This window comes from Rhamphochromis sp. 'chilingali', assembly GCF_963969265.1.
Source record: "Rhamphochromis sp. 'chilingali' genome assembly, chromosome: 6".
NCBI classification, from domain to species: Eukaryota; Metazoa; Chordata; class Actinopteri; order Cichliformes; family Cichlidae; genus Rhamphochromis; species Rhamphochromis sp. 'chilingali'.
In genome coordinates this window covers 25,613,139-25,638,021 of record NC_137933.1, presented here as the reverse complement: position 1 = coordinate 25,638,021, position 24,883 = coordinate 25,613,139, and the positions used below count along the sequence as shown (strand labels likewise).

The 24,883-nt window shown below is 39.0% G+C and overlaps 4 protein-coding genes across 4 annotated transcripts; 3 read left to right on the top strand and 1 right to left on the bottom strand.

Moving 5' to 3' along the window:
• Positions 1–940: 940 nt before the first annotated feature.
• cenpn (centromere protein N) lies at positions 941–5,574 on the top strand. The gene is made up of 10 exons (XM_080884461.1): positions 941–1,237; positions 1,382–1,427; positions 1,563–1,622; positions 3,508–3,581; positions 3,707–3,880; positions 3,974–4,075; positions 4,267–4,321; positions 4,444–4,553; positions 4,669–4,792; positions 5,247–5,574. Exons 1-10 carry the CDS (start codon positions 1,067–1,069, stop codon positions 5,351–5,353), a joined length of 1,023 nt encoding a protein of 340 aa, XP_080740587.1. The 5' UTR covers positions 941–1,066; the 3' UTR covers positions 5,354–5,574.
• A 1,803-nt stretch (positions 5,575–7,377) lies between these two features.
• atmin (ATM interactor) lies at positions 7,378–14,400 on the top strand. Its single transcript, XM_080885327.1, has 4 exons — positions 7,378–7,717; positions 9,774–9,899; positions 10,335–10,534; positions 10,641–14,400. Exons 1-4 carry the CDS (start codon positions 7,433–7,435, stop codon positions 12,403–12,405), a joined length of 2,376 nt encoding a protein of 791 aa, XP_080741453.1. The 5' UTR covers positions 7,378–7,432; the 3' UTR covers positions 12,406–14,400.
• An 81-nt stretch (positions 14,401–14,481) lies between these two features.
• Positions 14,482–18,098, bottom strand: cUnh16orf46 (chromosome Un C16orf46 homolog). Its single transcript, XM_080885328.1, has 3 exons — positions 17,965–18,098; positions 17,553–17,780; positions 14,482–16,113 (listed from the first exon to the last, which is right to left on the bottom strand). Exons 2-3 carry the CDS (start codon positions 17,745–17,747, stop codon positions 15,367–15,369), a joined length of 942 nt encoding a protein of 313 aa, XP_080741454.1. The 5' UTR covers positions 17,748–17,780; positions 17,965–18,098; the 3' UTR covers positions 14,482–15,366.
• Positions 18,099–18,147: 49 nt separating this feature from the next.
• Positions 18,148–20,637, top strand: LOC308398590 (protein phosphatase 1 regulatory subunit 3E). Its single transcript, XM_080885329.1, has one exon. The coding sequence runs from the start codon at positions 18,855–18,857 to the stop codon at positions 19,743–19,745; it is 891 nt and encodes a 296-aa protein (XP_080741455.1). The 5' UTR covers positions 18,148–18,854; the 3' UTR covers positions 19,746–20,637.
• Positions 20,638–24,883: the final 4,246 nt, after the last annotated feature.

The following is a 24,883-nucleotide window of genomic DNA, read 5'->3' as shown; positions in this document are numbered from 1 at the left end:
GAAGGCTCCTCTCCAGGCACCTCCGTTTTTGTGAATGGGTACGGTACTATTTGGTCACCTGTGCTACACATTTTTTTTCCGCCATTACTTACTATTTCTGTAATGCATGGAACCTTGTTTCCGTCACTAAGTTTTTTTTGTTTTTGATTTTTTTTCTTAAGTCAGATGTTCATGTCATTATTTAACATGAATTAATTAATAAATCGAAATGTCAACGATGCTTAATTATCTACTTACGGTTCTTTTGTTGTTGTTTTTTGCTTGTTTGTGTGTGTGGCGCGTGTGTGTGTGTGTGTGTGTGTGTGTGGGGGGGGGGGGGGTATTTTGTGTGGTTTGTGTTTACGTAATTTGAACAATCTGAGTGATGGGTTTTACCGTTTTTCCTCTGACAATATTTCCTCTTTTTATTTATTTAGTTATTTATTTTTGGTTGTTATTTTGTCCTTTTCATTTCGGAAGGTGCATGCATAAATGGGGAAAATTCACAACTAAATGGACTAAACTAAAAATGAATAAATAGTGTTCATGCTCTGAGTAAACTACTCATTGGTCAAACCTAGCCTAACCTAACTAACCCCTGACCCTAATTTAGTTCGTAAGTCAAAATTTCCAAACCGTGACCTGAACTTTTGACTTGGAGATGACAAATTTTCTTCTATTTTTTTTTTTCAACAGTTTCTATAGCAGCAGTGTGAACTTTATGAACTTTTTGTATGTCATAATTAATTTCACTCAATGGCGGTCACTAATTTCTTTCAACATTTAACTCTTTATGTAAGGGTCTTATTAAGGTCATTATTATATACAGATTCGTATAAGCATGGTTGGTCACGTCAGTAGCAGCGGTACTTAAAATTAATATATAACTCCAAGACAGCAGAGGGCGCTAAAGAAAATACGTGAGTCCGTTTTGCAAATATCTGATTGGTGGATTCATGTGCTTTTATTCTGGGCGGTTTGTTTGGAATCGATCGACTGTGGTGTGCGTTGTCGTGAAAGCTGAACAGATCGACAGTTTTACTCAAATTCAAGCTGTCTGTCTATTTCGGTCACTGTTGAAGGAAGCATGGACAACACTGTTAAACGTTTACTGGAGCGACTCGTAAGACGGATACCGAGTCGAATGCTGAAAACAACGCTGGATAAGTGGAGCCGTTTGACGGCGACGCAGCGGCAGTCCATAGATTACACAGAATCAAAATGGGCGTTAACAGAAAAACTACTTGCCATTTGCGAGGTATTTGGCTGGTTTTAGGCAATATAATTTGTTGTTATTTCTATGTGTTCATTGTACACTGTAAAAAATGTTCACATTGAAACTACTATTAAATATTATGGTGTTTGCTCTATTAGTGTTTAACATAAGTGTTGTGTTTCACAGGAAAATGAATTGACAGTTAAACACATAGCTGAGCTGGAAATGATACGTAAGTCGAGCGAAGTTACTGTATTATATTATTACTATTATATATTATGTTATCATTTTGGCTTTTTGCTATATCAGTGGTAAGGACAGATTTACAGTTCACTAACAGTGCTTGTGTCGCCCTGGTTTCATACAGATGTCATCGAGAATCCCAACCTGGGCATGTGGCATGCCTTCCAGCTCATGGACCCTCAAGGTATGTTGAAACTAGAGCTGGGCGATAGAACGATAACGATATGTATCGCGATATAACTTTTACTCGATAGAGAAATTAAGCTATCGCGATAGACCTCGCCGCTCTTGTCCTCTTAAAATAAAAAAATTAAAAAAATTTTTTTTAAAAAAGGTCAGCCAATCCAAACTAAGTAGCGCAGAGCCGAACCAATCACAGCCGCAGCGTCACGTCGCGTGACTTGTTACGTACAGCACAAGTGCCAAGCCGCACGTGTTTGTTTGGGAAGCAGCCAGCGGGTAATGGAGCCAGCGCGTAATGGAGGAAATGAGTGTGCCGACTAGAAAAATCAACCGAGCGTGACCGAAGAGAAAACAGATGATGGTTCCAATGCCGGAGAGATTGTCGAACGGAAGAGCCATAGAAGTTCCGTAGTGTGAAGGTATTTCGGCTATTTCAAGTCTGACAAAAAACAGAGTAGCGTGCACTGTAAATTGTGCCGAAAGCAAGTCTGGAAATACAATAAACTGGTGCATGCGTCACACTGTGCGCCACGTTATTGTTTCGGTGAAATGAATTTCTACAATACTGTTACTGTTAATTCTACTCTCTGCAGTGTTTAAATGCTTACATATACACACAGTTACTGTCCCTCCACACATACGACTCGGTTCTGCTTCTATGCCGCAGCTTTGTTTACTTTTTCCCACCGAGGCTTCTAGACTTCTGATTGGCCAACATTTCTGCACGGTTAGGAATCTAGCGCCACCTGCTGCTTTGGCATGTTCATAGCAGCGTTTTTCTTCATTTCTGCCTTTATGTGTGGACGGGATTATTTTTTAAAACGGAAAATCTCCGTTTTCAAAAATACCCGTGTACGTGTGGACGTAGCCTCAGTCTCTGACTGGAAGCGCTAATTCGTCATTCGGCTTTTGTCAGACTAAAGTAACTGTTAAAACTGTTTGAAAAGCTAAGCTATACAACAAGGAGAGATTGAGAATTTCCTTTTAGTTCTCAGTTTATTTGATATTGACAAAAGTTAGTCAGTTTTGTCTGTTCTTCTGTAAAACAAACTAAGATTTATTTTTAGAATTAATATTTTGTTTCTAAGTGGAATTGACAATTTAGTCTGTTTCGTTTGTTCTATTTTGAAACTTAAACGCTTTAGCGGCTGCCTTTTGTGTAGTTTGCAATATTTGCCTTTATTTATCTGAAAAAGTCTCATGTTCCTTAAGTACATCTACCCTGTTGAACTTATTATGGGAAATAAATATTTAAATCAAAACAAGCGGCTGATTATTTCACATTTTACTTGTGAGCAACGGCACATTTAAATCTTACAAATATAGTTATTTGGCTTATATCGTGATAGATATCGTTATCGCCTGAAATGAAAAAAACATATCGTGATATGAAAAAATCTCATATCGCCCAGCTCTAGTTGAAACCGTAACCTGCTCTGTGTCGTCAAGGGCTGAAAGCCTATAAGTTTTGAACCTTCGTTGAATATCGAAGCTCTTGGGGTTTTCAGGGAATGTTCTGTCTTCCTCCCCTCACCCCAACCGGTCGCGGTAGATGGCTGCCCCTCCGTGAGCCTGGTTCTGACGGAGGTTTCTTCCTGTTAAACGGGAGTTTTTTTCTTTCCCACTGTCACCAAAGCGATTGGTCATAGAGCGTCATATGATTGTTGGAGTTTTCTCTCTTTTATTATTGTAGGGTCTACCTTACAATATAAAGCACCTTGAGGCAACTGTTTTTGTGATTTGGTGCTGTATAAATACAATTGAATTGAATGGAGGTTTTCTTTATTAAATTGCTGATGGCTTTAAGTGCCTTAATAATATTTTAATTTCTTGCTGTCTTTATAAATATCTTGATTTTTTTTTTTTTTTTTTTTTTTTTTTTTTAGATGATGCTCACTCTGTAGAGCTGACACAGTTCAAGGAACAATTTAAATCCCACCTCAGTGAGCTAATAAGACACGTAAGCTATTCCATCTAATTTACACCCAAAAATCCTATTTTTAAATCGTTTTATCAGCAAATTACATTTCACATGCTTCTGTTAACCTCCTGCATTATCAGTCTGTTTTCACTTTATATTTGAAGGTTTCTATCAAGATAAAGAAGCACACAGATGAAGCTGTGTGGATTCGAATTGCATGGGGAGACACCTTTTCTCGCCCAAACCACCTGAAACCCACATATGTCGTTCACTATCTTCAAACCCCTTACGTCTTTCTGAGCAGCCTAACTTCAAAACAAAAGCCTCTGTTGTCACAGGTAAGGATGACTTCTGTGGTTAATACGTCACATTGTTTATCCAGTTTCCTTGTTTGTTTCCATCCTACTTTAAGAGACTTGTTTGCTTTGCAGGCTTTGGTTCTGTCCACCCGATATCAAGCTATTAAGGATGCTAACCTCAGTGGACGGAAGCTCACTGCCATCAGAGATCTGCTTATGAAGCAGTATCTGCAAGTATGCCTGATTTATTTATTTATTTATTTTTTTAGAATTATTTACTAGTTAAGACTGACTTTATTTTTATTGTTTTCATTTCTTAGATTTTGTGGGCTGCATGCAGTGTTTTCACCTTTTTAAATTACTGCTTTAGAGAGAAAAATGAGTGGAATTTTACTCTGACCTTTTTTTCTTTTAAATCCACCTAGGTGTTTCCCACCAAGTTTCCCAGCCCTCTGGCAGAAAGGAATCGTGTTGTCTCAAGTATGTTTTAAAACTTTTTGATTTTCTTTAAGCTGTTTTCTCTATGCATTTCTGTCATATGGTGAAACATGTACTTACATTTTTAATGCTGGTTTTATGTATGTCTTTATTTATATGTACAGACCTTCACATAGAAAAAGAGCAAGCTGGGTCTGCAGCAAACAGACATCAAATGGCTTGTGAGGCATTTGGTGATGGGCTATTACCTCAACTACAGTCTGCAGTTTACAAGGTAGCCGGACAACACTGACTAAGTAAAATAAGTTGATTATCTAAGTTGTTTCACTGCTTCACAGATACAGATGTTAACCCAGATGCTGCCATGTTCCTTGTTAATGTTTCATCAGCTGGAAACAAAATTCAGAGATCACACCAATAAGACCATGACAGAGCGGGACGAGCCATTCAGATGTGTTGTTAAATTTGCAAGCACCAATCTCCTCGAGTCACTCAGACACTCTGCATCCTCAGGTACACAGAAAGTGTTAAAAACAGTCATAAGAATAACTATCATCGTCTTTTGTAAGGAAGTAAGTTATGTTACTATAACCTGGTATGTCACAAAGTCATGTAGAATACTAACTGCATCTCTGCAAGTGTCCACAAGAGGGCACCAAAGTCCTGGAAGAAATAGCCATATAGTAATGCTGTTACATTAAGCTACTTCACAATATTCATGATACTTTGGGAAGAGGAAACTTTTCTAAGGAAGTTTGCTTTTATGTTTAATTGTTATGTCCCTGAATCCTCCTCACTTTGCAACTCTTTCCCACATTTTCCGGTGTGGGTGGAGACAATCAAAAAATACTGATAGTGACAGGTAATAGACAAATTCTCAGTTATGACGCAGGTTAAAACCTGATCCTCATTGTTGTCTTTCTGTTTTCTCTAATGGTTATTTAAACATTGTTTTTCTACTTTACAGGAGTTGCTTCCACCCCTGTGACACCCCTTCTCTCATCTGTTCCCTTAAAGGGAAAAAATTATTTTGTTATCACAGACAATGGCCCTGGACCTTCATCACAGAAATGACCATCACACTTGATTTAACTTGTAGCATGCGCAGTCCATTAGTCCATTCATTTTACTTCATACTTTAATGATGTCTTTGTTAATAAAACTCTCAGTCTGTTTCAATAAGAAATTTTTATTCTTGTATTTTTATATCTTCAGCTGTAGGTATACTAGTTGCTGGCAACTCTGTCACTTTATTGTTTGTCAGCATTGCATATAAAAGCAGAATTTTAAATATTCCTGAGGTTTTGTCATTTGTTTTCTGGTATTGATACAAATGTGTAATTTTACCACACATTAATACAAAGTGTTTTTTTCTGCGTAGCAATCAGATGCACGTTATTTCAAAGTGCATTTTTACTCTGTTTGTGTCTGTATACAAAACATTTAGACAAAAGCTTTAGTCTCAAGTTTATTGTAAACAATCCTTTCAAGCTTATTTAAAGCATCATTGGTCAAAGCAATTCTTTAGTCCTGTTAAAACGTGTCCATTTAAAAAAAAAAAAAAAAAAGGGGGGGGGGGGTGGGGGCTTGTAAATATGTGATTTACACAAGTGAAAGGTGTAGTGGCAATTCCTTTACTTTTAAAAGATCAAACGTCCCACAACTTAAAGTCCACAAGCCACTGCTGCATTGAGGTAATATTTTGTACGCAGGCAAATGAAGTCCATTGTCCAAACATTTTAGTTGAGAGTTTTGGTTTATTTATCCATCTTGGCAAGCAATAACAAGATCCTTCATGCTGCTTCTCCTGCTCTGGTAAAAAACCATAAGCCCACCCCAATGCATGCTGGTCCTATACCAGTCTCTTTATTTATAGAAACAAAATGGCCCTACAGCTCTTACTAACTAATTTAACAAAATAACAACAAACAAACAAATCATTTAAAACAAAATATTAACCGACAAATAAACCCCAAAATATAAGTAAACTAACAACAAACTTTAACTTTCAAAAAAATAAAAAATAAAGAACAAATAGCTCCAACAAAAGGTGTGTATTAGTTAAATAGATCTGTCTTTACCAACCATAGTAGCCTCTTCATATGTTAACTAATAAACTTAGACTGGGGGAGTTTGGGAGATATGTGAAATTTGAAAGATACTGGACCCCATCTGATGTAAACAGAGGTTTACATCAGATAGGGTCTGATGTGATGACAAACCCAGACACTGAATCTAAACGTTTTGAGAGGACAAAGTGAAAGCTCTGATTTGATAAACGGTATTCTTTCGAGTGTTTTGTAGTCGAGGCGAGTAATGAGTCGGAAGATTTGCAGAACATGTCTCCAAACATTAGTGACATACAAACAGAGAGCACAAGTCCCGCCAAAGGACTTTGCTGTTCTATGATGTTTTTATTACAATATGATTATGTGTGCAGTTTTTCCAGATTATGTGTGTTTATCTCATCCTGATGACATCAGCGGTTTCTATGTATTATGCTGATGTCAGCACTGTTAATATGGAAATATATAGTATAGTATATTAATCTTTTTGTGTCACTGTGAAGTCATGTGACCCTAACCCTATGAATATATGTATTAAAATCATAGGTTTTATCAACATGAGTGGAGCAGAATTGGCTGAAATCTTTGGCTTATGTCTCCAAAGGTCTATCATATTGTTGTGAAGTTTGCAGGTGATGCACATTTTTTTTTTTTTTTTTTTTTTACTGATTTTCACATTTAGTGCAATCTTAACCCGATTTTCACCTAAATTAATTACATAATTTCTCCTTTTGTGGGAGAATGAAATGGGATCATTCATCAAAAATAGTTGCAGGAATAAAATATAGAAAAAAAAAATGAAATATTCAGTTTTCAATTAGGTGGGTCGCATTCATTAAAAAAAATCCAAAACAAAACAAAAAATCTAGAACTTGTCATTAGTGATGCTGAACCGGGTTAGAGTCCGCGCTATACGCACTCGAAGTCTAATTATTCGTCCATCCGTATATGTTAAAAATCACATTATTCTGCAAAACGGAAATGCGAATGTTATCTAGGATGTGACGTAAGCCCGAACAGGAGAGTGGAAAGGTGGCAATGCAGCCTCACAGGCAGCGTTGAGGGACGGAATGATCCTTTTCATACAATGCTGCTGCTGGGGCTCTCTGCCAAACACGGAATGCACTGTCAACACAGAAACATGGCTGCCTCTTCAACGGGCAAGGCGAGTAACAGTGATAACGCTAATGCCGGCAGTCTAAACTGTAACGAAGAACCTCTGCCGCAGTCTCGGGAAATGATAAAACCCACCATCGTGGAGCTGACCAAAGAAGTGAGGACGAACATCCTATGCACCGTGGAAGGATGTGGCAAGATTCTCCCCAACACACCTGCGTTGAACATGCATCTGGTTAAGTCGCACAGAATAAAGGTAACTAATTTCTAAATCAGGTTATTCCGATGTGAACTCAACTGCGATGCTAACTTGGCTAATTCGGTTGAGAGAAAACTATCATTAAAAAAAAAACGCAAGTCATCCATAACTTCGAATTAGCTAGCACGTATGGTCGTAGTAATGTGTTGCCAATAACGCTGGGACAACATAGTCGAGCTTTGGTAAAAGTTAACTAAGTTTCTTCTTGACTGTTATTTAATTGGTGACTGTTTACTATTAGCGAGTTAGCTATACTGCACCTAGCCGCTTATGTTATCAATTATTGCATTTGTCAAGAGAAATTCGGTGCTTATTGCATTAATAATATACAGATATACCCCTTTAATATTAAATATTAGTTTTTAGCGAGTTGTTAATCTAGGGCAGGGAATTTGGGAGTATCTAAATTGGCTGTGTGTGTGCAAAGCTAGAAATCTATTTGTCGTTGTATGGTTACGGTCTCTCAGGAATACGACCGCACAAACAACGTGCTGTCTATCACGAACACAATACTTAGACTTTGGTCTAAATGTTTAAACCGCCTCAGCTGTACTAACTCCTAGTTCCTCTGTCCTCACTGGACTGGGCACTTCGTGGGACGCAATAATTCACTGTCTCCCAATGAATGAAGTTCTTTGCTGGGAAAGACTGCCTTTGTCCTGCAATAGACTAAGCTCTTTGTTTAAAATAGGTGAATGTTAGAATTTGAATTAGCTCCTAGAAGTAATCCATGCTGGCCCAGCAAGGAGAGCGTTTAAAGGCCTAAAGAAACCACAAGTTTTACTATTTAAATCTGAGTTGCAGTCAGGAGTAGTTTAAAGTTTAAAGTTAAGCAATCAGTTTCTAAATGTAATTCAGTTTTTACACCAAAACCTTAAAAGCTGCCGTAAAGCTGGGTGAACTGTGTTTGGTCCATGTTCGTTGCAGTCCATGAATAAAGAGTTATATTGGTCACTGTGTTGGGTTTTCATGGTGCATTCACACTTTCCTCAGAGAGTGCCTGTAAGAGGCACAAAGGAAAGAAAAGGAAAGAAAAGAAAGCGAGCAACAAGAAGGCAGCACAGCTTGCCTGTGTTACTTTTAATCCACAGCTATGTGAAACTTCTGTCAGCAGCCGTAATGATATTATGGTTGACATAATGATAAAGTGCATAAAATGCCACAGTTGCTCACTCAGTGCTTCTGCATAGTTGATGGAGCTAGAGTTGGGCTATATCTGTTTATATTTAACAGCACCATAACGTCACTGCATCGCTCCACAGCTGTTTCATCACTGTTTATATTGTTTCCCTATGAAGACTTAAAAATAAAAAAAATTATATATATATATATATATATATATATATATATATATATATATATATAAATTTATTGACTGTGTGCAGTCAGGTCAGTCCATAAAACTCATGAGACTATTCCCATTCTAATCCAGAATTAGCTTGCCTTTCAAACCATATCACTTCCCTTAGCAGAAAGAACAGTTTAGAGACTATTACTTTGATTTACCACTGTATTGGCTAGTCTGTTGGAGAGAAGATTTGACTTTATAATTGATATAAGCTAGCCATAGGACAGACAGTAAATCTGCTTGTTTTCTCTTCTGAGCTACAGCCAATCACAGAGTCGTGACATGACTCAGGCTTCAGCCTACGACCATATGATGCCGTTTCAGAGAAGCACAAAATTTGGATTTGCTGTCTACAAAATTTGGCTTTTTAGTTATATTCTTATCACGAAGCAGACAGTGTTTGTTAGCTTTATCTTTTCCACAGCACAAGCACATGAATCTCTTCAATACTATAAATCAGAGACAATTGTATGTACAACAGTCATCCCATGGTGCTTATAGTAAGGTAAAGACCCGACAATATTGGGGGGAAATCAACCTTTATATCATTAGCAATTATATTGTAATTTGAGTTTCTTAAATATAAACACAGCATGGGAATGTGTGTTTAAGTCTTACATTCACATATTTCTGATCCAAGTATCTGTAATGCATATATCTGTATTTTGTCCTCTGTTAATACTTTGTTGTCATTATCACCCCCAGGATGGTATTGTCAATCCCACGGTCAGAAAGGACATGAAGGGCTCTCAGAAGCTTTACTGCTGTCCTATTGAGGGTTGTCCCAGAGGCCCTAACAGACCTTTCTCCCAGTTCTCCCTGGTTAAGCAAGTAAGCATTTCCTCTGTGAAATGTAATCAGTTATTGTTCTATTTTTAAGAACCACTTGTGCAACTTAAAAAATAACCTTGCATTTTTAATGTAAGCAGTGTTAAATAATTTACTGCATGATTAAGTTGTATACAGTGTCCTGTAGTCTGAACTGAAAGCCTCTGATACAATAGGTTGAGGAAAAAAGAACTGCCTAATGTGAAACACATGTATCAATATGAAATACCATCTTAGCATTTCTACTCTGATTCTTGTAGCACCGCAAAACACAGGGAAAAGCTGCCTTTCTTTCCTAGTTTTGCCTAAATTATACTGTGACCTTTAACTGGGTGAATCACTAGAAAGAAGTAAATGGACATGTGCTTTCCTTTTCAAATTCCATTTGGACATTTTTATTTTAAAGCTATTTTCTGCTTTTGATTCATTTCATTTCAGCACTTCATGAAGATGCATGCAGAAAAGAAACATAAGTGCTCCAAGTGCAACAATGGCTACAGTACAGAGTGGGACTTAAAGAGGCACATAGAAGACTGTGGAAAGACCTACCACTGTACATGTGGCTGCCCCTATGCTAGCAGGGCTGCTCTACTCTCACATATCTACAGGACGGGTCATGAAATTCCAACAGAGCACAGGCATGTACAGGGATAACCCCAACACTTTCATTCATATACTGTATTTTGTTCTCTCCATGCATTTATGATTGTTATCATTTTATCTAATTTATTTATTATTTTGCAGAATTCCCCCAGTAAAAAAGAGAAAGATGGAAAAATTGTTAAGTGGTTCTGAAAAGGTTAAGATCAATGATTCAACCTTCCAGATCATCCCTGCTGCCACAGAGCAGACAGACACTTCTCTCCCTCCTGATACAACCATTACTATCCCAGACTCCCGGAGGAGCCTGCAAAAGTTGCTTTTACCAAAACCCAAGATGGCTTTGGTTAGTGTTCCTGTGATGCAGGTGGCTCATTTGCCTGTACTCCTTCCATCTACAGAAAGTGGGGCTCTGAGGTCTGTAGTGCTTGCTGTAGATAGCCAAGGTTCTGTTAGTGCCCTTCAGCTCCTTCCACAAGCCACAGGAGCAGTGGTACCCCAACTTGATGCTAAAAGTTTGGGTTTCAAGGATAGCATGCCTACTTCCCGCTCTAGCCAGGGGGCTATTAGCACAGGAGTGCAAGTCAATCTGGATCCAGTAGGTGCAGAGGATTCAACCATCAGCATGGCAGCACAGCGAGGAAGGAGCACTTCCACCAACATTCAGACAGACAAATCGTACTTGTCAAAAATGCCCACAGGAGTAGGGGTTGGGGAGGGACTAGGCTTGTGCTCTGTGGGCGAGTCCTCTGTGTCTTCTTGCTCCCAAACAGACATCAGTGTCAGTGCCCAAGTCCTTTTGCCAGTCAGTGTTGAAACCCAAACATTCTTCTCCCGAGCCAAACCCACATCGTCTATTGGAGCTCAAACAGACAGCCAGTGCCTGAGCCAAATTCCCTGCGCATCCTCTTCTGTGCTTCCGTACAAAACCAGGCAGACACAGACATACTTTGCCATGCCACAATCGGAGGAGAAGGCTCAGAACCAGGCTGTCATGTGCTCAGACCTATTTGGCAATGACTCCCTCAGTGTGTCAACCCAAACAACTTTGGACATAGATGACACCCTTTGTGCTGCAGGAAGCACTATATATGAGGACTCAAAATCAGAAGGTGGTATGTGTTTTGGGGTGCAGACGCATGAGCTGAGTGCAAACAACATGGCAGACAACCAGACCCAAACAATGACCTTGTTAAATGACCTGGAAAACATCCTGTCTGACAGTATGTCAGGCCATCAGGTGCTCACAGAGGCTTCTGCAGGCTGTGGGTCAAGTCTCAGCTCTGTTCAAGAGCAACATAACGGCATCGACTTTGATTTTGAAGAATTCCTCAATGCTGTGCACATCCAGACACAGACCGAGGAGAGTGAGCTGGGAGGACTGGGTGGTGACACGCCAATGGAGTCTCTAGACATTCAGACACAGACAGACTTCCTACTGATGGATGATCTGGACCAAAGTGAGGGACCAAGCCGAACCCAAGCCAGCGACTTGGAGCTATTTGATACTCAAACTCAGACTGACCTCAATTTTCTGCTGAATGCCGGAAGCCACATGCCCCTGAGCAGCATCTTGCGACATTCAAGCTTTTCTATGAGCACAGAGTCATCAGACACAGAAACACAAACAGATCTCCCTTCATTTGCCACGAGTCTCTCTGCTCAGACTCCTGTCACTCAAGGAGAGAATGCAAGACTGCTGAACAGCACAGAGACACAGACTGTGACCAGCCAAGCAGAAGGCCTAGGAAACCTGTTCCTGACCAGCAATGAAACCCAAACTGTCATGGATGACTTCCTGTCAGCGGACTTGGCGTGGAACATGGAGTCCCATTTCAGCTCTGTGGAAACCCAGACATGTGAAGAACTTTGTGCTCTGTTTCAGCATTCTGAGAAACCCAACAGCTGAAGCTTCCCATGCCTTTGCAATAAAGGTTTCTGATATCTGCCTCTTCCTATAAGAGGAAATGGTTTATGCTGTCCTCTGGCAAATCAAACCATAGTCTTAGCAGCAAGAAGTCTGCAGATATGTTCTCAACCATTCCACTGGGGGCATAATGTCCAGAGCCCTTCCTGGTGTCTATCCTGACAGCATTGCTGCACTTTATTAGCTCAGTGGGCATGACCCATGAGCTCCCGTGACAGTTTACATATTTATTTGCACATAAGGTAACATTGTACGTGTCTTGTCTAAAATGCAAGCTTACTTGTATATTTCAGTGCGTAGCCACTGTGACTGGTCACTGTTTGGTCTTAAGAAGTTGTAAAAACATTTAACATTACATAAAGTTTATCTCTGCACTTAAAAGGGATGACATACATACCTATATATGGCTGTCATGAAAGGCTTGTAAAATTGCTACCTTGTATGACAGCTTTCAAATATAGATGTACTGCTGTAAAACAATCTCATCTCAGCTGTACAGTATACAATATTGTACGTTTAGTTTACATACGTATGCAATGCGCATGAAGCCTTTAAGCAGCACAACATAAAATATTGATTCTGCACATGTGCATCTGAATGCTGCATCTTCAATGTTACCTTGTCAGTGGCAACAAGACTATAAACTCTGACATTGCAGGCAGCTGAAAACATGACAAGTGAGATTTTTTTTTTCAAAGTAAAGGCTTTGCATTGCTCAAAGCAGAAGATGTGTTGTTGAAATATAACCTGGCACAAAGTAAAAAACAATGTTTGTCCCGTGTTGCGCACCTTGCATTAAAATGTGGTTGTGAAGTCTGATGTTTTGTAAACACTTTTTGTGTCAAGGCCTCTAGTTAAGACTTAAGTCAGTAAGCAGGCTAGGCTGTCATCGTCTTTAACTTATTCATTAGCTGGATGTAAGTGTATACATTAGCAGTACACTGCTGAAGTGATCCAGTAATGTTACCGTACACAAAAACAGTGGATTAGAGCTAGGATTAGCACAGATTAACACAGTGTTTTGTTTTGTTCTTTTAACTTAAAGGACTTACACTTTAGACCCAATTTCCCACACTAATTTTTTTCAAATCACTAAATGTAACTTTTTTTCCACCCCCACTTTTCTTTTTTGTTATATTGTGACCTCAGTTACCTCATAGGCACCACATAGACTGTTCTACATGAGACCACAGAGCTATAGGCCTTGTTTATTTTCCATTTTTGTTGTGTTGGTGCCTTAACCCAAGTATTAACTTGAGTTCTGTTACAGATAATTTGCTGCTTCAAAGTCATGTTTATACTAGAATACCATGATGAATAAACAATGAAAAATATCTGAATCCTTTCAGTCTTTGTTTTGCATGTTTTATCTGTTTAGTATTGATGTTTTTATTGTGATTGCATGCAATGTGAGAATGCCTCTGCTCCATGTTTATGGAAAGATTTATGCTGTGTCACATGAAAATATTCCTTTGCAGCATTTGATTGAAAATAATTACTTTGATTCCATTACATCTTAAATGAATAGTGTTTAATGTCATTACACTTTATGGATGTTTATTAAAACTGAAGAATGTACACAATAATGACTCTGTGCCCAGACATATTATGCTTTTTTTTTTTTTCTCCCACTATTCCCAGTTGGTTTATGGATTATTTCTCTATTTTAGGAAGGTTCACGCCTATAAAGTCTGAGCATGTTTTGTTTTAAAGCAGTAATTCCAACTTTTAATTCCTAAATTCTAATACAATAGAGCTGTTTCCTTGCAGGTTTAGTGGAATGGGGGAAAATGCCTATATTTGAATGGGTAGAAGCTATGTCACTTTCTGGTGTCTGTTACAGTGCTTTACTTTCTCTTTGTAGGGAGTGCATGCAGATATTTTTCCAGCACAAAATATTTGTTTTTGCAGAATTTATTTGATTTTTCTGTTGCCTAAATGTGTCGACTTAATGGCTGCCTTTAATTATTGTTCAAGATACATTATAGATGTTGTTAATAAACTGCTGGCAAGTGTTGATTGTGTTCATTTTTATTTTTTTCCCAAAACAAAAATAGGAAAGTAGTTGCTGAAAGATGGACAAACATGATCAATATTTGTTTGTTTTTTTGTTTTTTTTAAAAAAGGTTATAAGTGGGTCATACATGTTTTATTCATGTGATCTTGAGTTCAGTATTACAATTGCACACATTATGTCATCGTCTCTTAAGATTTGGTTGTGCGAAACAAATTTTGCACCATTAGTTTTTTCTAAAACAAAAAACCTTTATAATATTGTACCTTTTTTCTTCTTCTGATGCAGTTACAACCTGCCCAGTATAAACCTACTAAATCCAGGCCTGTGCATTTATTTTACATCTGTGTAGGTAGGGAAAAGAATTAGAGCAATACAGATAAATGTAATAAGGTAACAAAATTGCCACAGCTTAAACAGTATTATAACAACTGACTGAAAACAGGTCATGAGTCATGTTGACCCTGGAAACCAACATGACCCTTGGCATTTTCAGAAAGAACCTTGGCTCCACCCATAATCCATAACCATTACCAATCCCTTGTTTACTAATATAAAAGTTAAACTGTATTAAGCAGATGCAGTAGTTTGGCCACAGTTTATATTATGAGAAACAAGCTGCGGTGCAATGTTAAAGTTCTGACCAAGTTGTAGTCTGCTTAAATTCAAAAATATTAGCGACCACCAGTGCCACTATTATGACAGGCCGAATTTCTTCTTCCAGCTAACTGTATTTTAATGGTATGTGATGAGTGAGGCTGACAGACAGGATGCCCTTTATAATGAAAGATGTTGCCTTTACTGCATACTTAAATATTCAAGTGACAGATTTTTATTTCACATGCCTCGTTCAGCTTAAAAGTGAAGTGAGGCAGAGAAGAGGCAGCTCGGGTGCATTTGTGAGAGACTTTAGTCCTCAGTGCATTGAGTCAGGTTTGGAAGACATTGTATTTAATACCTCTTGGTATCAAAACATTGTGTGGGTTTTGCCAAAATGACTGGTACTTGGAGGTCAGCGCTGCAGAGAAAGTGGAAATATCTGAATTACTAGCAGTGTCCACTCTAGTTCCCCTTGTTCCACGCTGCTTGTCTAAAAGGAAACCGTTTTTCTCTGAGGTTTGTTTCTCTGGAGTCTTCTTGTCTCTACAGAGATGACCACTGGCCTTGGCAATCAGGTGAGGTGGGTTAATAGGTGGTAGAAATGTGAAGTTTTTAATGGGAACCACTCTGTTATTGGGACGATGACTATGTTTCCAAGGCTTAGCAGGCTTGTTCTCTGGCACAGAATATTTTGAAGACAGATGGTGAAGCTGAGAAAGTGTCTCTTTATCCATCCCTCTCTCGTATATCTTTTCTTCCAGTAACAGATGTGTCGGATTTCTCTGCATGGCTTTAAGGAAAGGACATTCTGCAGCATCTGTCTGTTGAGCTGCCATAGCAGTTTGACTCCAAGATCCTGTGTGCTGATTTACTGACACAAACTTCTTAAAATTATCCAGGCCTGCATGAGACTCACAGTGCTGCTCTGTAATGCTGGCTGAGCTGTCTCCATTAGAAGGCACTGGGTCATCAGATGAAGGAGTTCCATTGTCAGCCTCCTTATGCTCTGGTTTCTTGTATGTGTTTGAAGTCAAAAGTATGCAGCTCAGGGGAACAACTCTGGCCCAACCACAAACCTGTTGCAAAACCAAGTTTTTTTTGTTAAGTTCGGATATGTTTAAAGCTAAAAATCACAAAGTAAAAATACTTATTGAACCAAGTAAGAAACATGCAAATAGAAGGAAAGCAGTAAAAGCACAGATGTGATTAATAATACGTGAATGAAGATTTAGTCCGATTCTGTCCATAATTATAAAATGTGACCATATTTTTTGCATTTTGCATATTTGTCATACTTAGATGCTTCAGATAATCAATACTAATATCAGAAAGGGTCATTAATTGTTAAGTGATGATTTTTTTTAAAGAAAAATAGGTATCCAAATCACCCTCACTCTATGTGAAAAAGTAATTGACTCCTAAACCTATTAACTGACTGTGCCACCCTTGGCATCAGGAAATGAGTCTTTCACATCGCTGTGAAGGAATTTTGATCCAGTCGTATTTACAGAATTGTTTTAATTCAGCCACACTGAAACGTTTTCAGGGATCAATGGTCATGTCAACATATCCCAATCTCATTTAAGACTCACTAGGCCACTATGAAACCTTCATTTTGTTTTTGTTTTTTTAAAACATTCTGAGGGGGACTTGCTGGTGTGTTTCAGCTCGTCGTACCCAGATCGTCACATTACCACCACCATGTTTAACTGCTAATATGATGTTCTTTTTATAAAACTCTGTGTTAGATTTACATCAGATGTAATGGAATGCGAACTTTCCACTCTACAAAATATTTTCCCAAAACTTCTGGGAATCATTGACATGTTTTCTGGCAAATTTGAGGAGAGCCTTTATATTCTTTTTGTTCAGGAGTGATTTTCTACTTGGACCTCTCTCATGGATGTCTTTTTTCCCCCACTCTCTTTGTTGTTGTTGAATCATGAACTCTGATCTTAACCTTGGCAAGTGAGGCCTGCAGTTCTTTAGATGTTGTTCTGAGTTCTTTTATGACCTTCTACATGAGTCATCGACGGGCTGTGGAAGTAAATTTGGTAGTCCGTCACTAGTGGGAAGATTCAGTACTGTTCCAAGTTTTCTCCATTTATGGAAACTGGCTCTCACTGTCTTTCACTGCACTCCCAAAGCCTTAGAAATGATTTTGCAACTCTTTCCAGACTGGCTTTGATAGATTTCATAGATAGATGACTTTGATAGATTGGAGCAGATAGAAATGGATAGCCCTTTTCCCTTAATGAATTAATAATTGTTTAAAAATTGCATTTTCTATTTACTAGGGTTATCATTGACTAATATTACAATTTGATTATCTGAAACACATAAGTGTAAAAAAACACACAAAAAAATAAGAATTAGGGAAGGCGCCTAAATACTTGTTCAATTTATCACTGAGTCCAAACTGTGACATAGAAGACACTTACTTAAAAACAAAATTGCAACTACATATAGGTAACAAATTAAGAGAGGTACAGTAACAGGATATTGGATCACTTACAGCATCCTCCCAACCAGAGTAACAATGGAACTCATTTAGCTCCTTCTCATTCAAGAAGTTCTCCTCGCTGGTATCTAAAAGGCTTTCAACAAGTCTCCTTTCTGCTATTTCGTGCTCGCCAGCTGCGTTCTCCGGTGCTGACAGCTCCCCGTCTGCTCTGTCCACAGCTGTACGATCCCTTTCTTGCGAGGTCATGATGTAGTTAGGTCCTTTGACTCATGGTGAGATCTCGAAAGGGTCATAGAAAACAGAATTCCCTTAATTACTTAAAAATGCATCTTGAGTAGCACTTTTAGTGTAAATATGATCAACTTAACAAACCTACCGCTGATTTTGCTTACCAAAATAAAGCAAACTGGATTATTAAACGAGGAAATTAAGAAATACATGAATAATATTTGTTGCTACTCACAAACAACTTCTGCTGTGTGCTATCTGTCGTGGTGGCGACTTTTTTATTTCCCGATTGAGAGTTTTGTAGGACAAAAGCGGAAGAAACGGTGAATGCCTTTAGAGACCAACTGCAACGCCGTCGTCATGGTGACACGTCAAGAGAAAGGGGGAGGGGTTCCTGCGCTCCTGCTGCATTCTACTACCGACACATTACTGTCCTATATCTGTATTAAGTATAAAAAAAATCAACACAATAGCTTCTTTTTTTTTACACGGGAACGCTTGATAATCTAGTTATGCACACAATATCTGGATGTACCAGACTGAAGACAAAAGCACATAACTGTTTTTGATGCACCTAAATTATTTATTTCATGCGGTTTGTTTTCAATGTCACAGCGTTCAAACGGGGAAGTAAACCAGCTGAAAACTTGTGAAGAAGGAAACCATTTTGGTCAGTTAAACGCGCATCTCTGCACGTAAATGTAGATGAGACGTCAACCTCTGCCCCGGGAAGAGATCAGCTGTGAGAGAACACGCATGAATTTCCCCACATTCAAGTGGAAACGAGGAGATATTTGATGTGAAGAGGAAGGAATTTGGTTTTTTTGTTGTTGTTGTTTTTTGAGCAAACAGCTCTCCATATTTATTTTATGATGGATTTTTGGTTTTTAGTTTTTTAAAGAAGCATCTGCAAGAGGAGAGTCGCGCTAATTGCGGAAAGCAACAACACTTTGGTTTATTGGTCCAAGGCTGCAGAGTGTCAGCTTCTGACGCAGGCAGAGCACCTATCCTCGAGTTGCACACTAACACCTGACGGCTCCTTGCATCGCCGGTTTTTCTCCATAACGACTACTCCGGCTCTGCAGTTCAGGGACTGAAGCGGAGTCTGCGCACCCTGTCGCGGTCATGCTCCCCCCAAAGAACTGCCTGCCGAGGAACTACAGCTGCATAGCTGGACTATTCGGGAGTCTTGCAGCGGCAAATCCGAGGCTTGAAGATGGGGAGGATTTTGACATGGTGAACGCCACTTGTGAGCCTATCGAGAGCGCAGTGGTGAATGAGAGGCCAAGGGGCAGGGAGATTTCCCTGAAGCCCCCACAGAGCCCTAATCTGCGTCGGAGGTGCACGTCTTTGCCTACACCTACAGAGAGAGCAAAGTTAGAGATCGCCCGCAGCAGAAGCCCAACCATTAAGAAAAAAGTCCGCTTCGCGGACTCCCTGGGCCTGGAGCTCATTTCAGTGAAGCATTTCGACGACACAGATGTTCCCGAGGTGCCTGAGCGCATAATGGCAAAATTACCCAAGGGACCCCTTCACCTTCATCACTTGGAAACAAAATTCCCCCGGGCTCCTGCGCAGTCTGTGTTCATGGAATTGCAGTTCACCAACCCAGGCACATTACCCGGCTTCGAGCAGAAAGTTAGGGAGGTAAATGTCCTGTTGGAGACCGTGGAGGCAGACGAATTCAGCCTCTCCGGCTTCGTGCGCGTGTTGAATCTGGCTTTCGAAAAGAGCGTCTCTTTGCGCTATTCCCTAAACAACTGGATAACCTTTATGGACAGTTTGGCGTCCTATGTTCCTAACTCGAGCGACGGTGACACCGACAAGTTCTGTTTCAAGATAGTTATGCCCACATACCCAGACAACGGAGGAACATTGCAATTTGCAATTAAGTACTGTGTCGGCGGGCAAGAGTTTTGGGACAATAATAACGGCAACAACTACAAAGTCCGTCGTCACCGGTTCAAGATGTCTCCACCTCGGGAATGGGAAAACGGATGGATTCATTTTATCTGAGCTTTGACGTATGCAGTGACACGCTTGCGCCATTTGAGCGCAATTTATCCCCGGGTACCTTATAAGCCTGTAAAACAAAAGATTCAAATTATTATTATTCCGTCATTGTCAGCTGTATACATTCCGTGACAGAGAAAATATTTTACCACGATATTTCAAACAGTGACCCTGTGGTGGCGACGCACCGGGGGTTGAAATGGCCTGCTGTTTAAGCCTGATAGGCTTCCCGGTGTGGGATGCTGTTCGATATGTTGCCTTGATGTCAGGGCTCTGTACAGCTTGGTGCCCTTTGGGAGGGCATGTTCTCGTTATGTAATATAAAAACACGCGCCACGGAGAACGTGCCGGGTAATGCCAATTTCAGGCATCACTACTCATTTCAAGATGCTGTAACTGTCAGTTTGCATGTGTGCAAACATCGACTCAAAAGCAAAAAGAAAGCATTTTAGCTGATGGTAGCATACGTCCCTGGTCATCACCTGCAGACTGGGGTAAACATGTCTTATCCCCCCCGCCCCCCCTAAAAGATGGAGATATAAGGTGGTTATTTAATTTAGATATTCAACTTATTATTTCCTACTATCACGCCATTTAAATGCCTTATTCTAAGCCATGATGTAGGGAGTTGTTGATTTGTGTTGTACAGTATTATCTTCATTGGGCTTGAATGGAGTTAAATGCATTAGATGTTTAACGTCATTAAATTTACAATGTAAAACAATCCAGGGACATCATACTTAACCATACAAAAATCTGCCTCTTAGCAATACATTTGTAGCCTATTCAACATAAATTATTTTACGTTTTGCATATTTAAATTATGAAGAATAAGCTGGTTTGACAAAGTTCAAAGACAATGAAGTAATGTTAAATATCTCTCTCTCTCTCTCTCTCTCTCTCTCTCTCTCTGTATATATATATATATATATATATATATATATATATATATATATATATATATATATATATATATATATATATATATATATATATATATATACATATATATATATATATATATATATATATATGGAATTTAAGAATTCTTTATAAATATAACTATAAAGAACAGGTTTTTCAGGACTCCTATTCTTTATTCTTTACAATAATTTCTTGTTTTATCTGAATGAAATCCTCCAGCATAGCTTTTATCACAAGGAAAATGTCTGAAGTAGCTGTTTGAAAGGTTAAGTTTACCTCTGATTACCTGTGGACCTTTTTTGTTTCTTCTCTTCTTCAGGTTGACTGCTAAAGAACAGATCTTATTTTCACAACAATTATTTTTTAACTAATATATTTAAAGAAAAGCGTCTTATTGTACATGTACAGCCTTGAAACAAAAATATCTAAGATTCTTGACAACACTGCTTAACTATATTTTTCACAGAGCAGGTCTGTCTATAGTCCAAGTAGCTATCACACAGGTGGCTGTGTTTAAATATCTTTAGCTGCTTTAAATGTACACGATAGTCATCTGTGCAAGAATAGTGCTGCTCCTCACACTTCTTATACTTTATGTGAACGGATTGACTGTCTTTCGTTCTCAAATTGCAAACTGTCTGCTCGCTTTCATCATACAGTACACCTTTATAAATGTTATTGTCATTTCTGGACAAACGTGTGTCTCACATCTAAGGTCTTTTTACTTAGATCAGAGGCGAGCAGCCTTCCAAACTCTCTCGCCTTCACTGTGGCTGACGAAGCTTGTCTGTTGTTCAAATCATTTTAGTTAAATGCCAATATCCACCGCGCTTTTAAAAATCTGTACAATAATATCAAAGCGAGCATGTGTAAAGTTTAGCCTTTAGCTGCTAGAGGAACAACAGACATGTTGCTTTTAATTCCAGTGCTCAGACTGTAATCTGAACATCACTTTGGCCTTTGTTTACATCATCATGGCCTCAGAGGGAAGCTCTCCGTTTAATGAGGCCATCGCGCCGGGATGTTGACAGAGACTATTCCTATAACCACTTAGTTTTTGGAGCACTTCCACTGTGAATCCATCAGTATTGTTTGTCTCCAAAGATGACATAATTTATGTCAGGGCTACGGTGCTCTACTTGATCATATTAGATCAGTTTTGATGAGATGAGCGATGATAGTTCCAATCATGCAACTTAACTTTAGCACGTACAGAGCTGAATTTCTCTCATTGGTTTATTTAAATACATTGTGAATATCTAATGTCCTGTCATAGCAGAATTTAGTGTATTATGCTGTTACACCAGTGGGTATTTGCATATTGTCTGCTTTGGTCTGTGTAAACTTTGTTCCAGCATCCATGCAATGCAATACCAGAAAGCATTAATTATCCAGGCTGAGGTGACTGATGTGGGCTTAGAGAGATGCATCAATAGCCAACTGATCACTGCCAACATAGACTGTGATTTTTGAATTTAATGTTTGGCTCATATGTGGCGGTATTTGCTTACTAGATAGCAATAAAGTGTTGGGGTTGCTTGACACAAGAGACTGTGTGAATATAATTGTCTTGTCTGTTATCTATTACATTTGAACCTGTTGGTTTCGCGTCGCAAAAACTGTGAAAACTGTGGCGATCCCACAGCCCTGTTAATGCAACTGTCGAACTAGTTTTGCAATATAAAAATGTCATTTGTAGACGACAAATCTGGATGCTATTTTTATTCTGGCATCTCCAACACTGCTGTTGCTATTGGTGCATCTCTACTACAAAGAAGATGGGTCTGTGGTCTTAGATTTTCACCATAATCAATTCATAACTCACTGATATATAAGTATGTATGTAAATGTGTTAATGTTTCATATTGAATGTCTTCCTGCTATGTTGTGTGTACTTTGAATCATTTTAAAGGCAGACTTGATGAATTAGAATGGTACAGGCTTGTTGTCCTTTGGTGCTGTAAAGTTTTATCAAAATAATGTGTTTTAAAAAAAAAACCTGTTAAAGCAAACAATTTTTTCTCCAGGAACATTTGACTAAATGCTATTGTTAGAATTAGGAATGTCACAAATTGATATTTTCTCCCGAAATGTTAAAGATCATCCCGAATATATGCATCAAAATGTAAAAGAAAAACAAAACGTGAAAATAAGGACTATATTGGACACTGTGTACACAAATATAGGTGTACTCTCATCTTACTAAGCTATGAGTTCACTTAGAGATGTGTAAGAGAAGTTTAAGCTGGAGAGTGTAAGTGACTATAAAATATGTAAACTCTGACGGTGAAGAAGGAGGCGACATGAGATATTTTAGTGTTTGATAACTTTTAATATGAGCGACTTATGATTGTAGTTGACTAAGAGAGTGCAGTCTAATCCAGCAAGAGGAAGGAAATGTGATGTTGTAAAGCTTTTCTTGTCAATAGTTACCGAACAAAATGTTTGCCATCGTTTGTCGTATTTTTGCTTTTGCTCACCATCGAAAGCCTAACTCACCTCTGTCGATGACCATTTTACAACATTTCTTCCTTGATCTGCTGTCTTGTCAGTGCTATTTTTGATTTCTGTAATTCCTGTGCAACCAGTTTTTGCTGTAACATCTACACCCCGAGGTATTTTCTGCAATGGAACGTAACCATGTGCGCATGTGTAGCTGAAACATACCTTCATTTCACGTTCGGGTTTTAATGTAACTCATTTTATTTAAGGTTAATAAAGGCATTTTCGATGGAAACCAAGTGTTCTGCGAGTTCCTGTAGCTCACATCCACCCGGCATGATCTCTGATATCTGCGATTTAGAGTACTGTGCCGTCAGTGTTAGGGCAGCTGCAGAGGTGTGCATGTGTGCAATCCCAAAGTGTCCGTTTTGTCGGTCGACTGAACATCTAATTTTCAAGGAGTTGCTGTTGCTCCCCATTCATAAAGGAGCACACTGCAGCGGGCTGCAGCCATCGCCATTGCATACCAGGCTGAGGACATGTCCTCTGAATTGATTGCTGCTGACACCCTACCCTTATTCTGTTTACGACAGGGAGGGGGTTGCAGCTCGAAGCAGGAAAAGGTACAGCCAGACCTGAAGAAATGCTTTATAAACTGATAATAAAATCATCCCACCTTAATCCTGTTTCAATGTTATTTATTTTAAATAATCATACTACCATAGGACAGTAAAATCAGAGAGCTGGTGTATTTATTTTAGCACTAATACAAAAGGTCAAGAGGGCTAAGTTAAACCTTTGTGTGTGACTATGTATAGACATACTACACATGAGCTTTGTTTTGGGAGATTGGTGTCAGATTAAGAACAAGATCCTGCTTAATCTTTGTGTTAATCTCCTAGTGATGACTGATCTGCGTTGGCCAACAGTCAAAGGAAGTTGAGCCAAACTTTGCTTACTTAAAGAAGTGCTGAAGGCTTCCTGACATTTTGGAAGTGTTCTGCTTATCAGAGTAATACTTTCAGCCACCAATCAGTGGGAATCCATATGGCCAGTCAGTGAAAACCTGCTGTGAGACTCCAATTTAATTCTGTTAATAGGCATACTCAGCAGCTTGCTCCAATAGGTGGGAAATAAGAGTGCAGATGAAATGAGATTCAGATATTCAGAAGCAGTAAGCGGTGAACTGGGAAATTAACGCATTCACCGTTTGATGTGATTGCAGCGCGGCACATTTATCTTGTCTGCATTTTATTTAACTCCTTGAAAGATACATTAGATACATCATATGTCATCAGTCATGTAATAACAGATTTCTTTTGGCATGAATGTGAAGACAGTAAAATGCAGGAAAAAACAAACAAACAATAACACCAGCATGCGTGGATCTGTGTAATTACCAGGCAGTGGTAATCAGTTCTGGTCTTCATGCTGTGTACAAAGTGCTGCTTCTATAATGGCTGCATTCCTGTGATGACGTTCTGATGAGCTTCTGATAACATTCTCCCTAAGGCCTTTTGGATTATTTTAGACTGTAACCACGGGCCCAGTTCTGCTTTTATTCCACCTGTGCAGCTTTCACCTGTTCCAAAGTTTGTCCTTTGGCTCTAATAACAGAGTTCACCAATGCTCACAAAGTGGTTTCCCGGGTCCAGTTTAAATAATTTATGTTAGGAATTCAGAGAAATGCTCTGATGACTCAGCAGCAGCCAAGGCTGCAGTGTAGCCATAAACGTGTCTTAGTGATCCCTGGACCTGAATAATTAATTTGAAAA

What these genes read in the sequence shown, in the direction of transcription:
- cenpn (XM_080884461.1), top strand. Translation starts at nt 1,067, where the DNA reads ATGGACAACACTGTTAAACGTTTACTGGAGCGACTCGTAAGACGGATA. An exon ending in AGCTGAGCTGGAAATGATAC is followed by an intron (nt 1,428 to 1,562) that starts GTAAGTCGAGCG and finishes GGTTTCATACAG; the next exon opens with ATGTCATCGAGAATCCCAAC. An exon ending in AAAAGCCTCTGTTGTCACAG is followed by an intron (nt 3,881 to 3,973) that starts GTAAGGATGACT and finishes TTTGCTTTGCAG; the next exon opens with GCTTTGGTTCTGTCCACCCG.
- atmin (XM_080885327.1), top strand. Translation starts at nt 7,433, where the DNA reads ATGCTGCTGCTGGGGCTCTCTGCCAAACACGGAATGCACTGTCAACAC. An exon ending in TTAAGTCGCACAGAATAAAG is followed by an intron (nt 7,718 to 9,773) that starts GTAACTAATTTC and finishes TATCACCCCCAG; the next exon opens with GATGGTATTGTCAATCCCAC. An exon ending in AGTTCTCCCTGGTTAAGCAA is followed by an intron (nt 9,900 to 10,334) that starts GTAAGCATTTCC and finishes ATTTCATTTCAG; the next exon opens with CACTTCATGAAGATGCATGC.
- cUnh16orf46 (XM_080885328.1), bottom strand. Translation starts at nt 17,747, where the DNA reads ATGACCTCGCAAGAAAGGGATCGTACAGCTGTGGACAGAGCAGACGGG. An exon ending in ACTCTGGTTGGGAGGATGCT is followed by an intron (nt 16,114 to 17,552) that starts GTAAGTGATCCA and finishes GTTTTGCAACAG; the next exon opens with GTTTGTGGTTGGGCCAGAGT.
- LOC308398590 (XM_080885329.1), top strand. Translation starts at nt 18,855, where the DNA reads ATGCTCCCCCCAAAGAACTGCCTGCCGAGGAACTACAGCTGCATAGCT.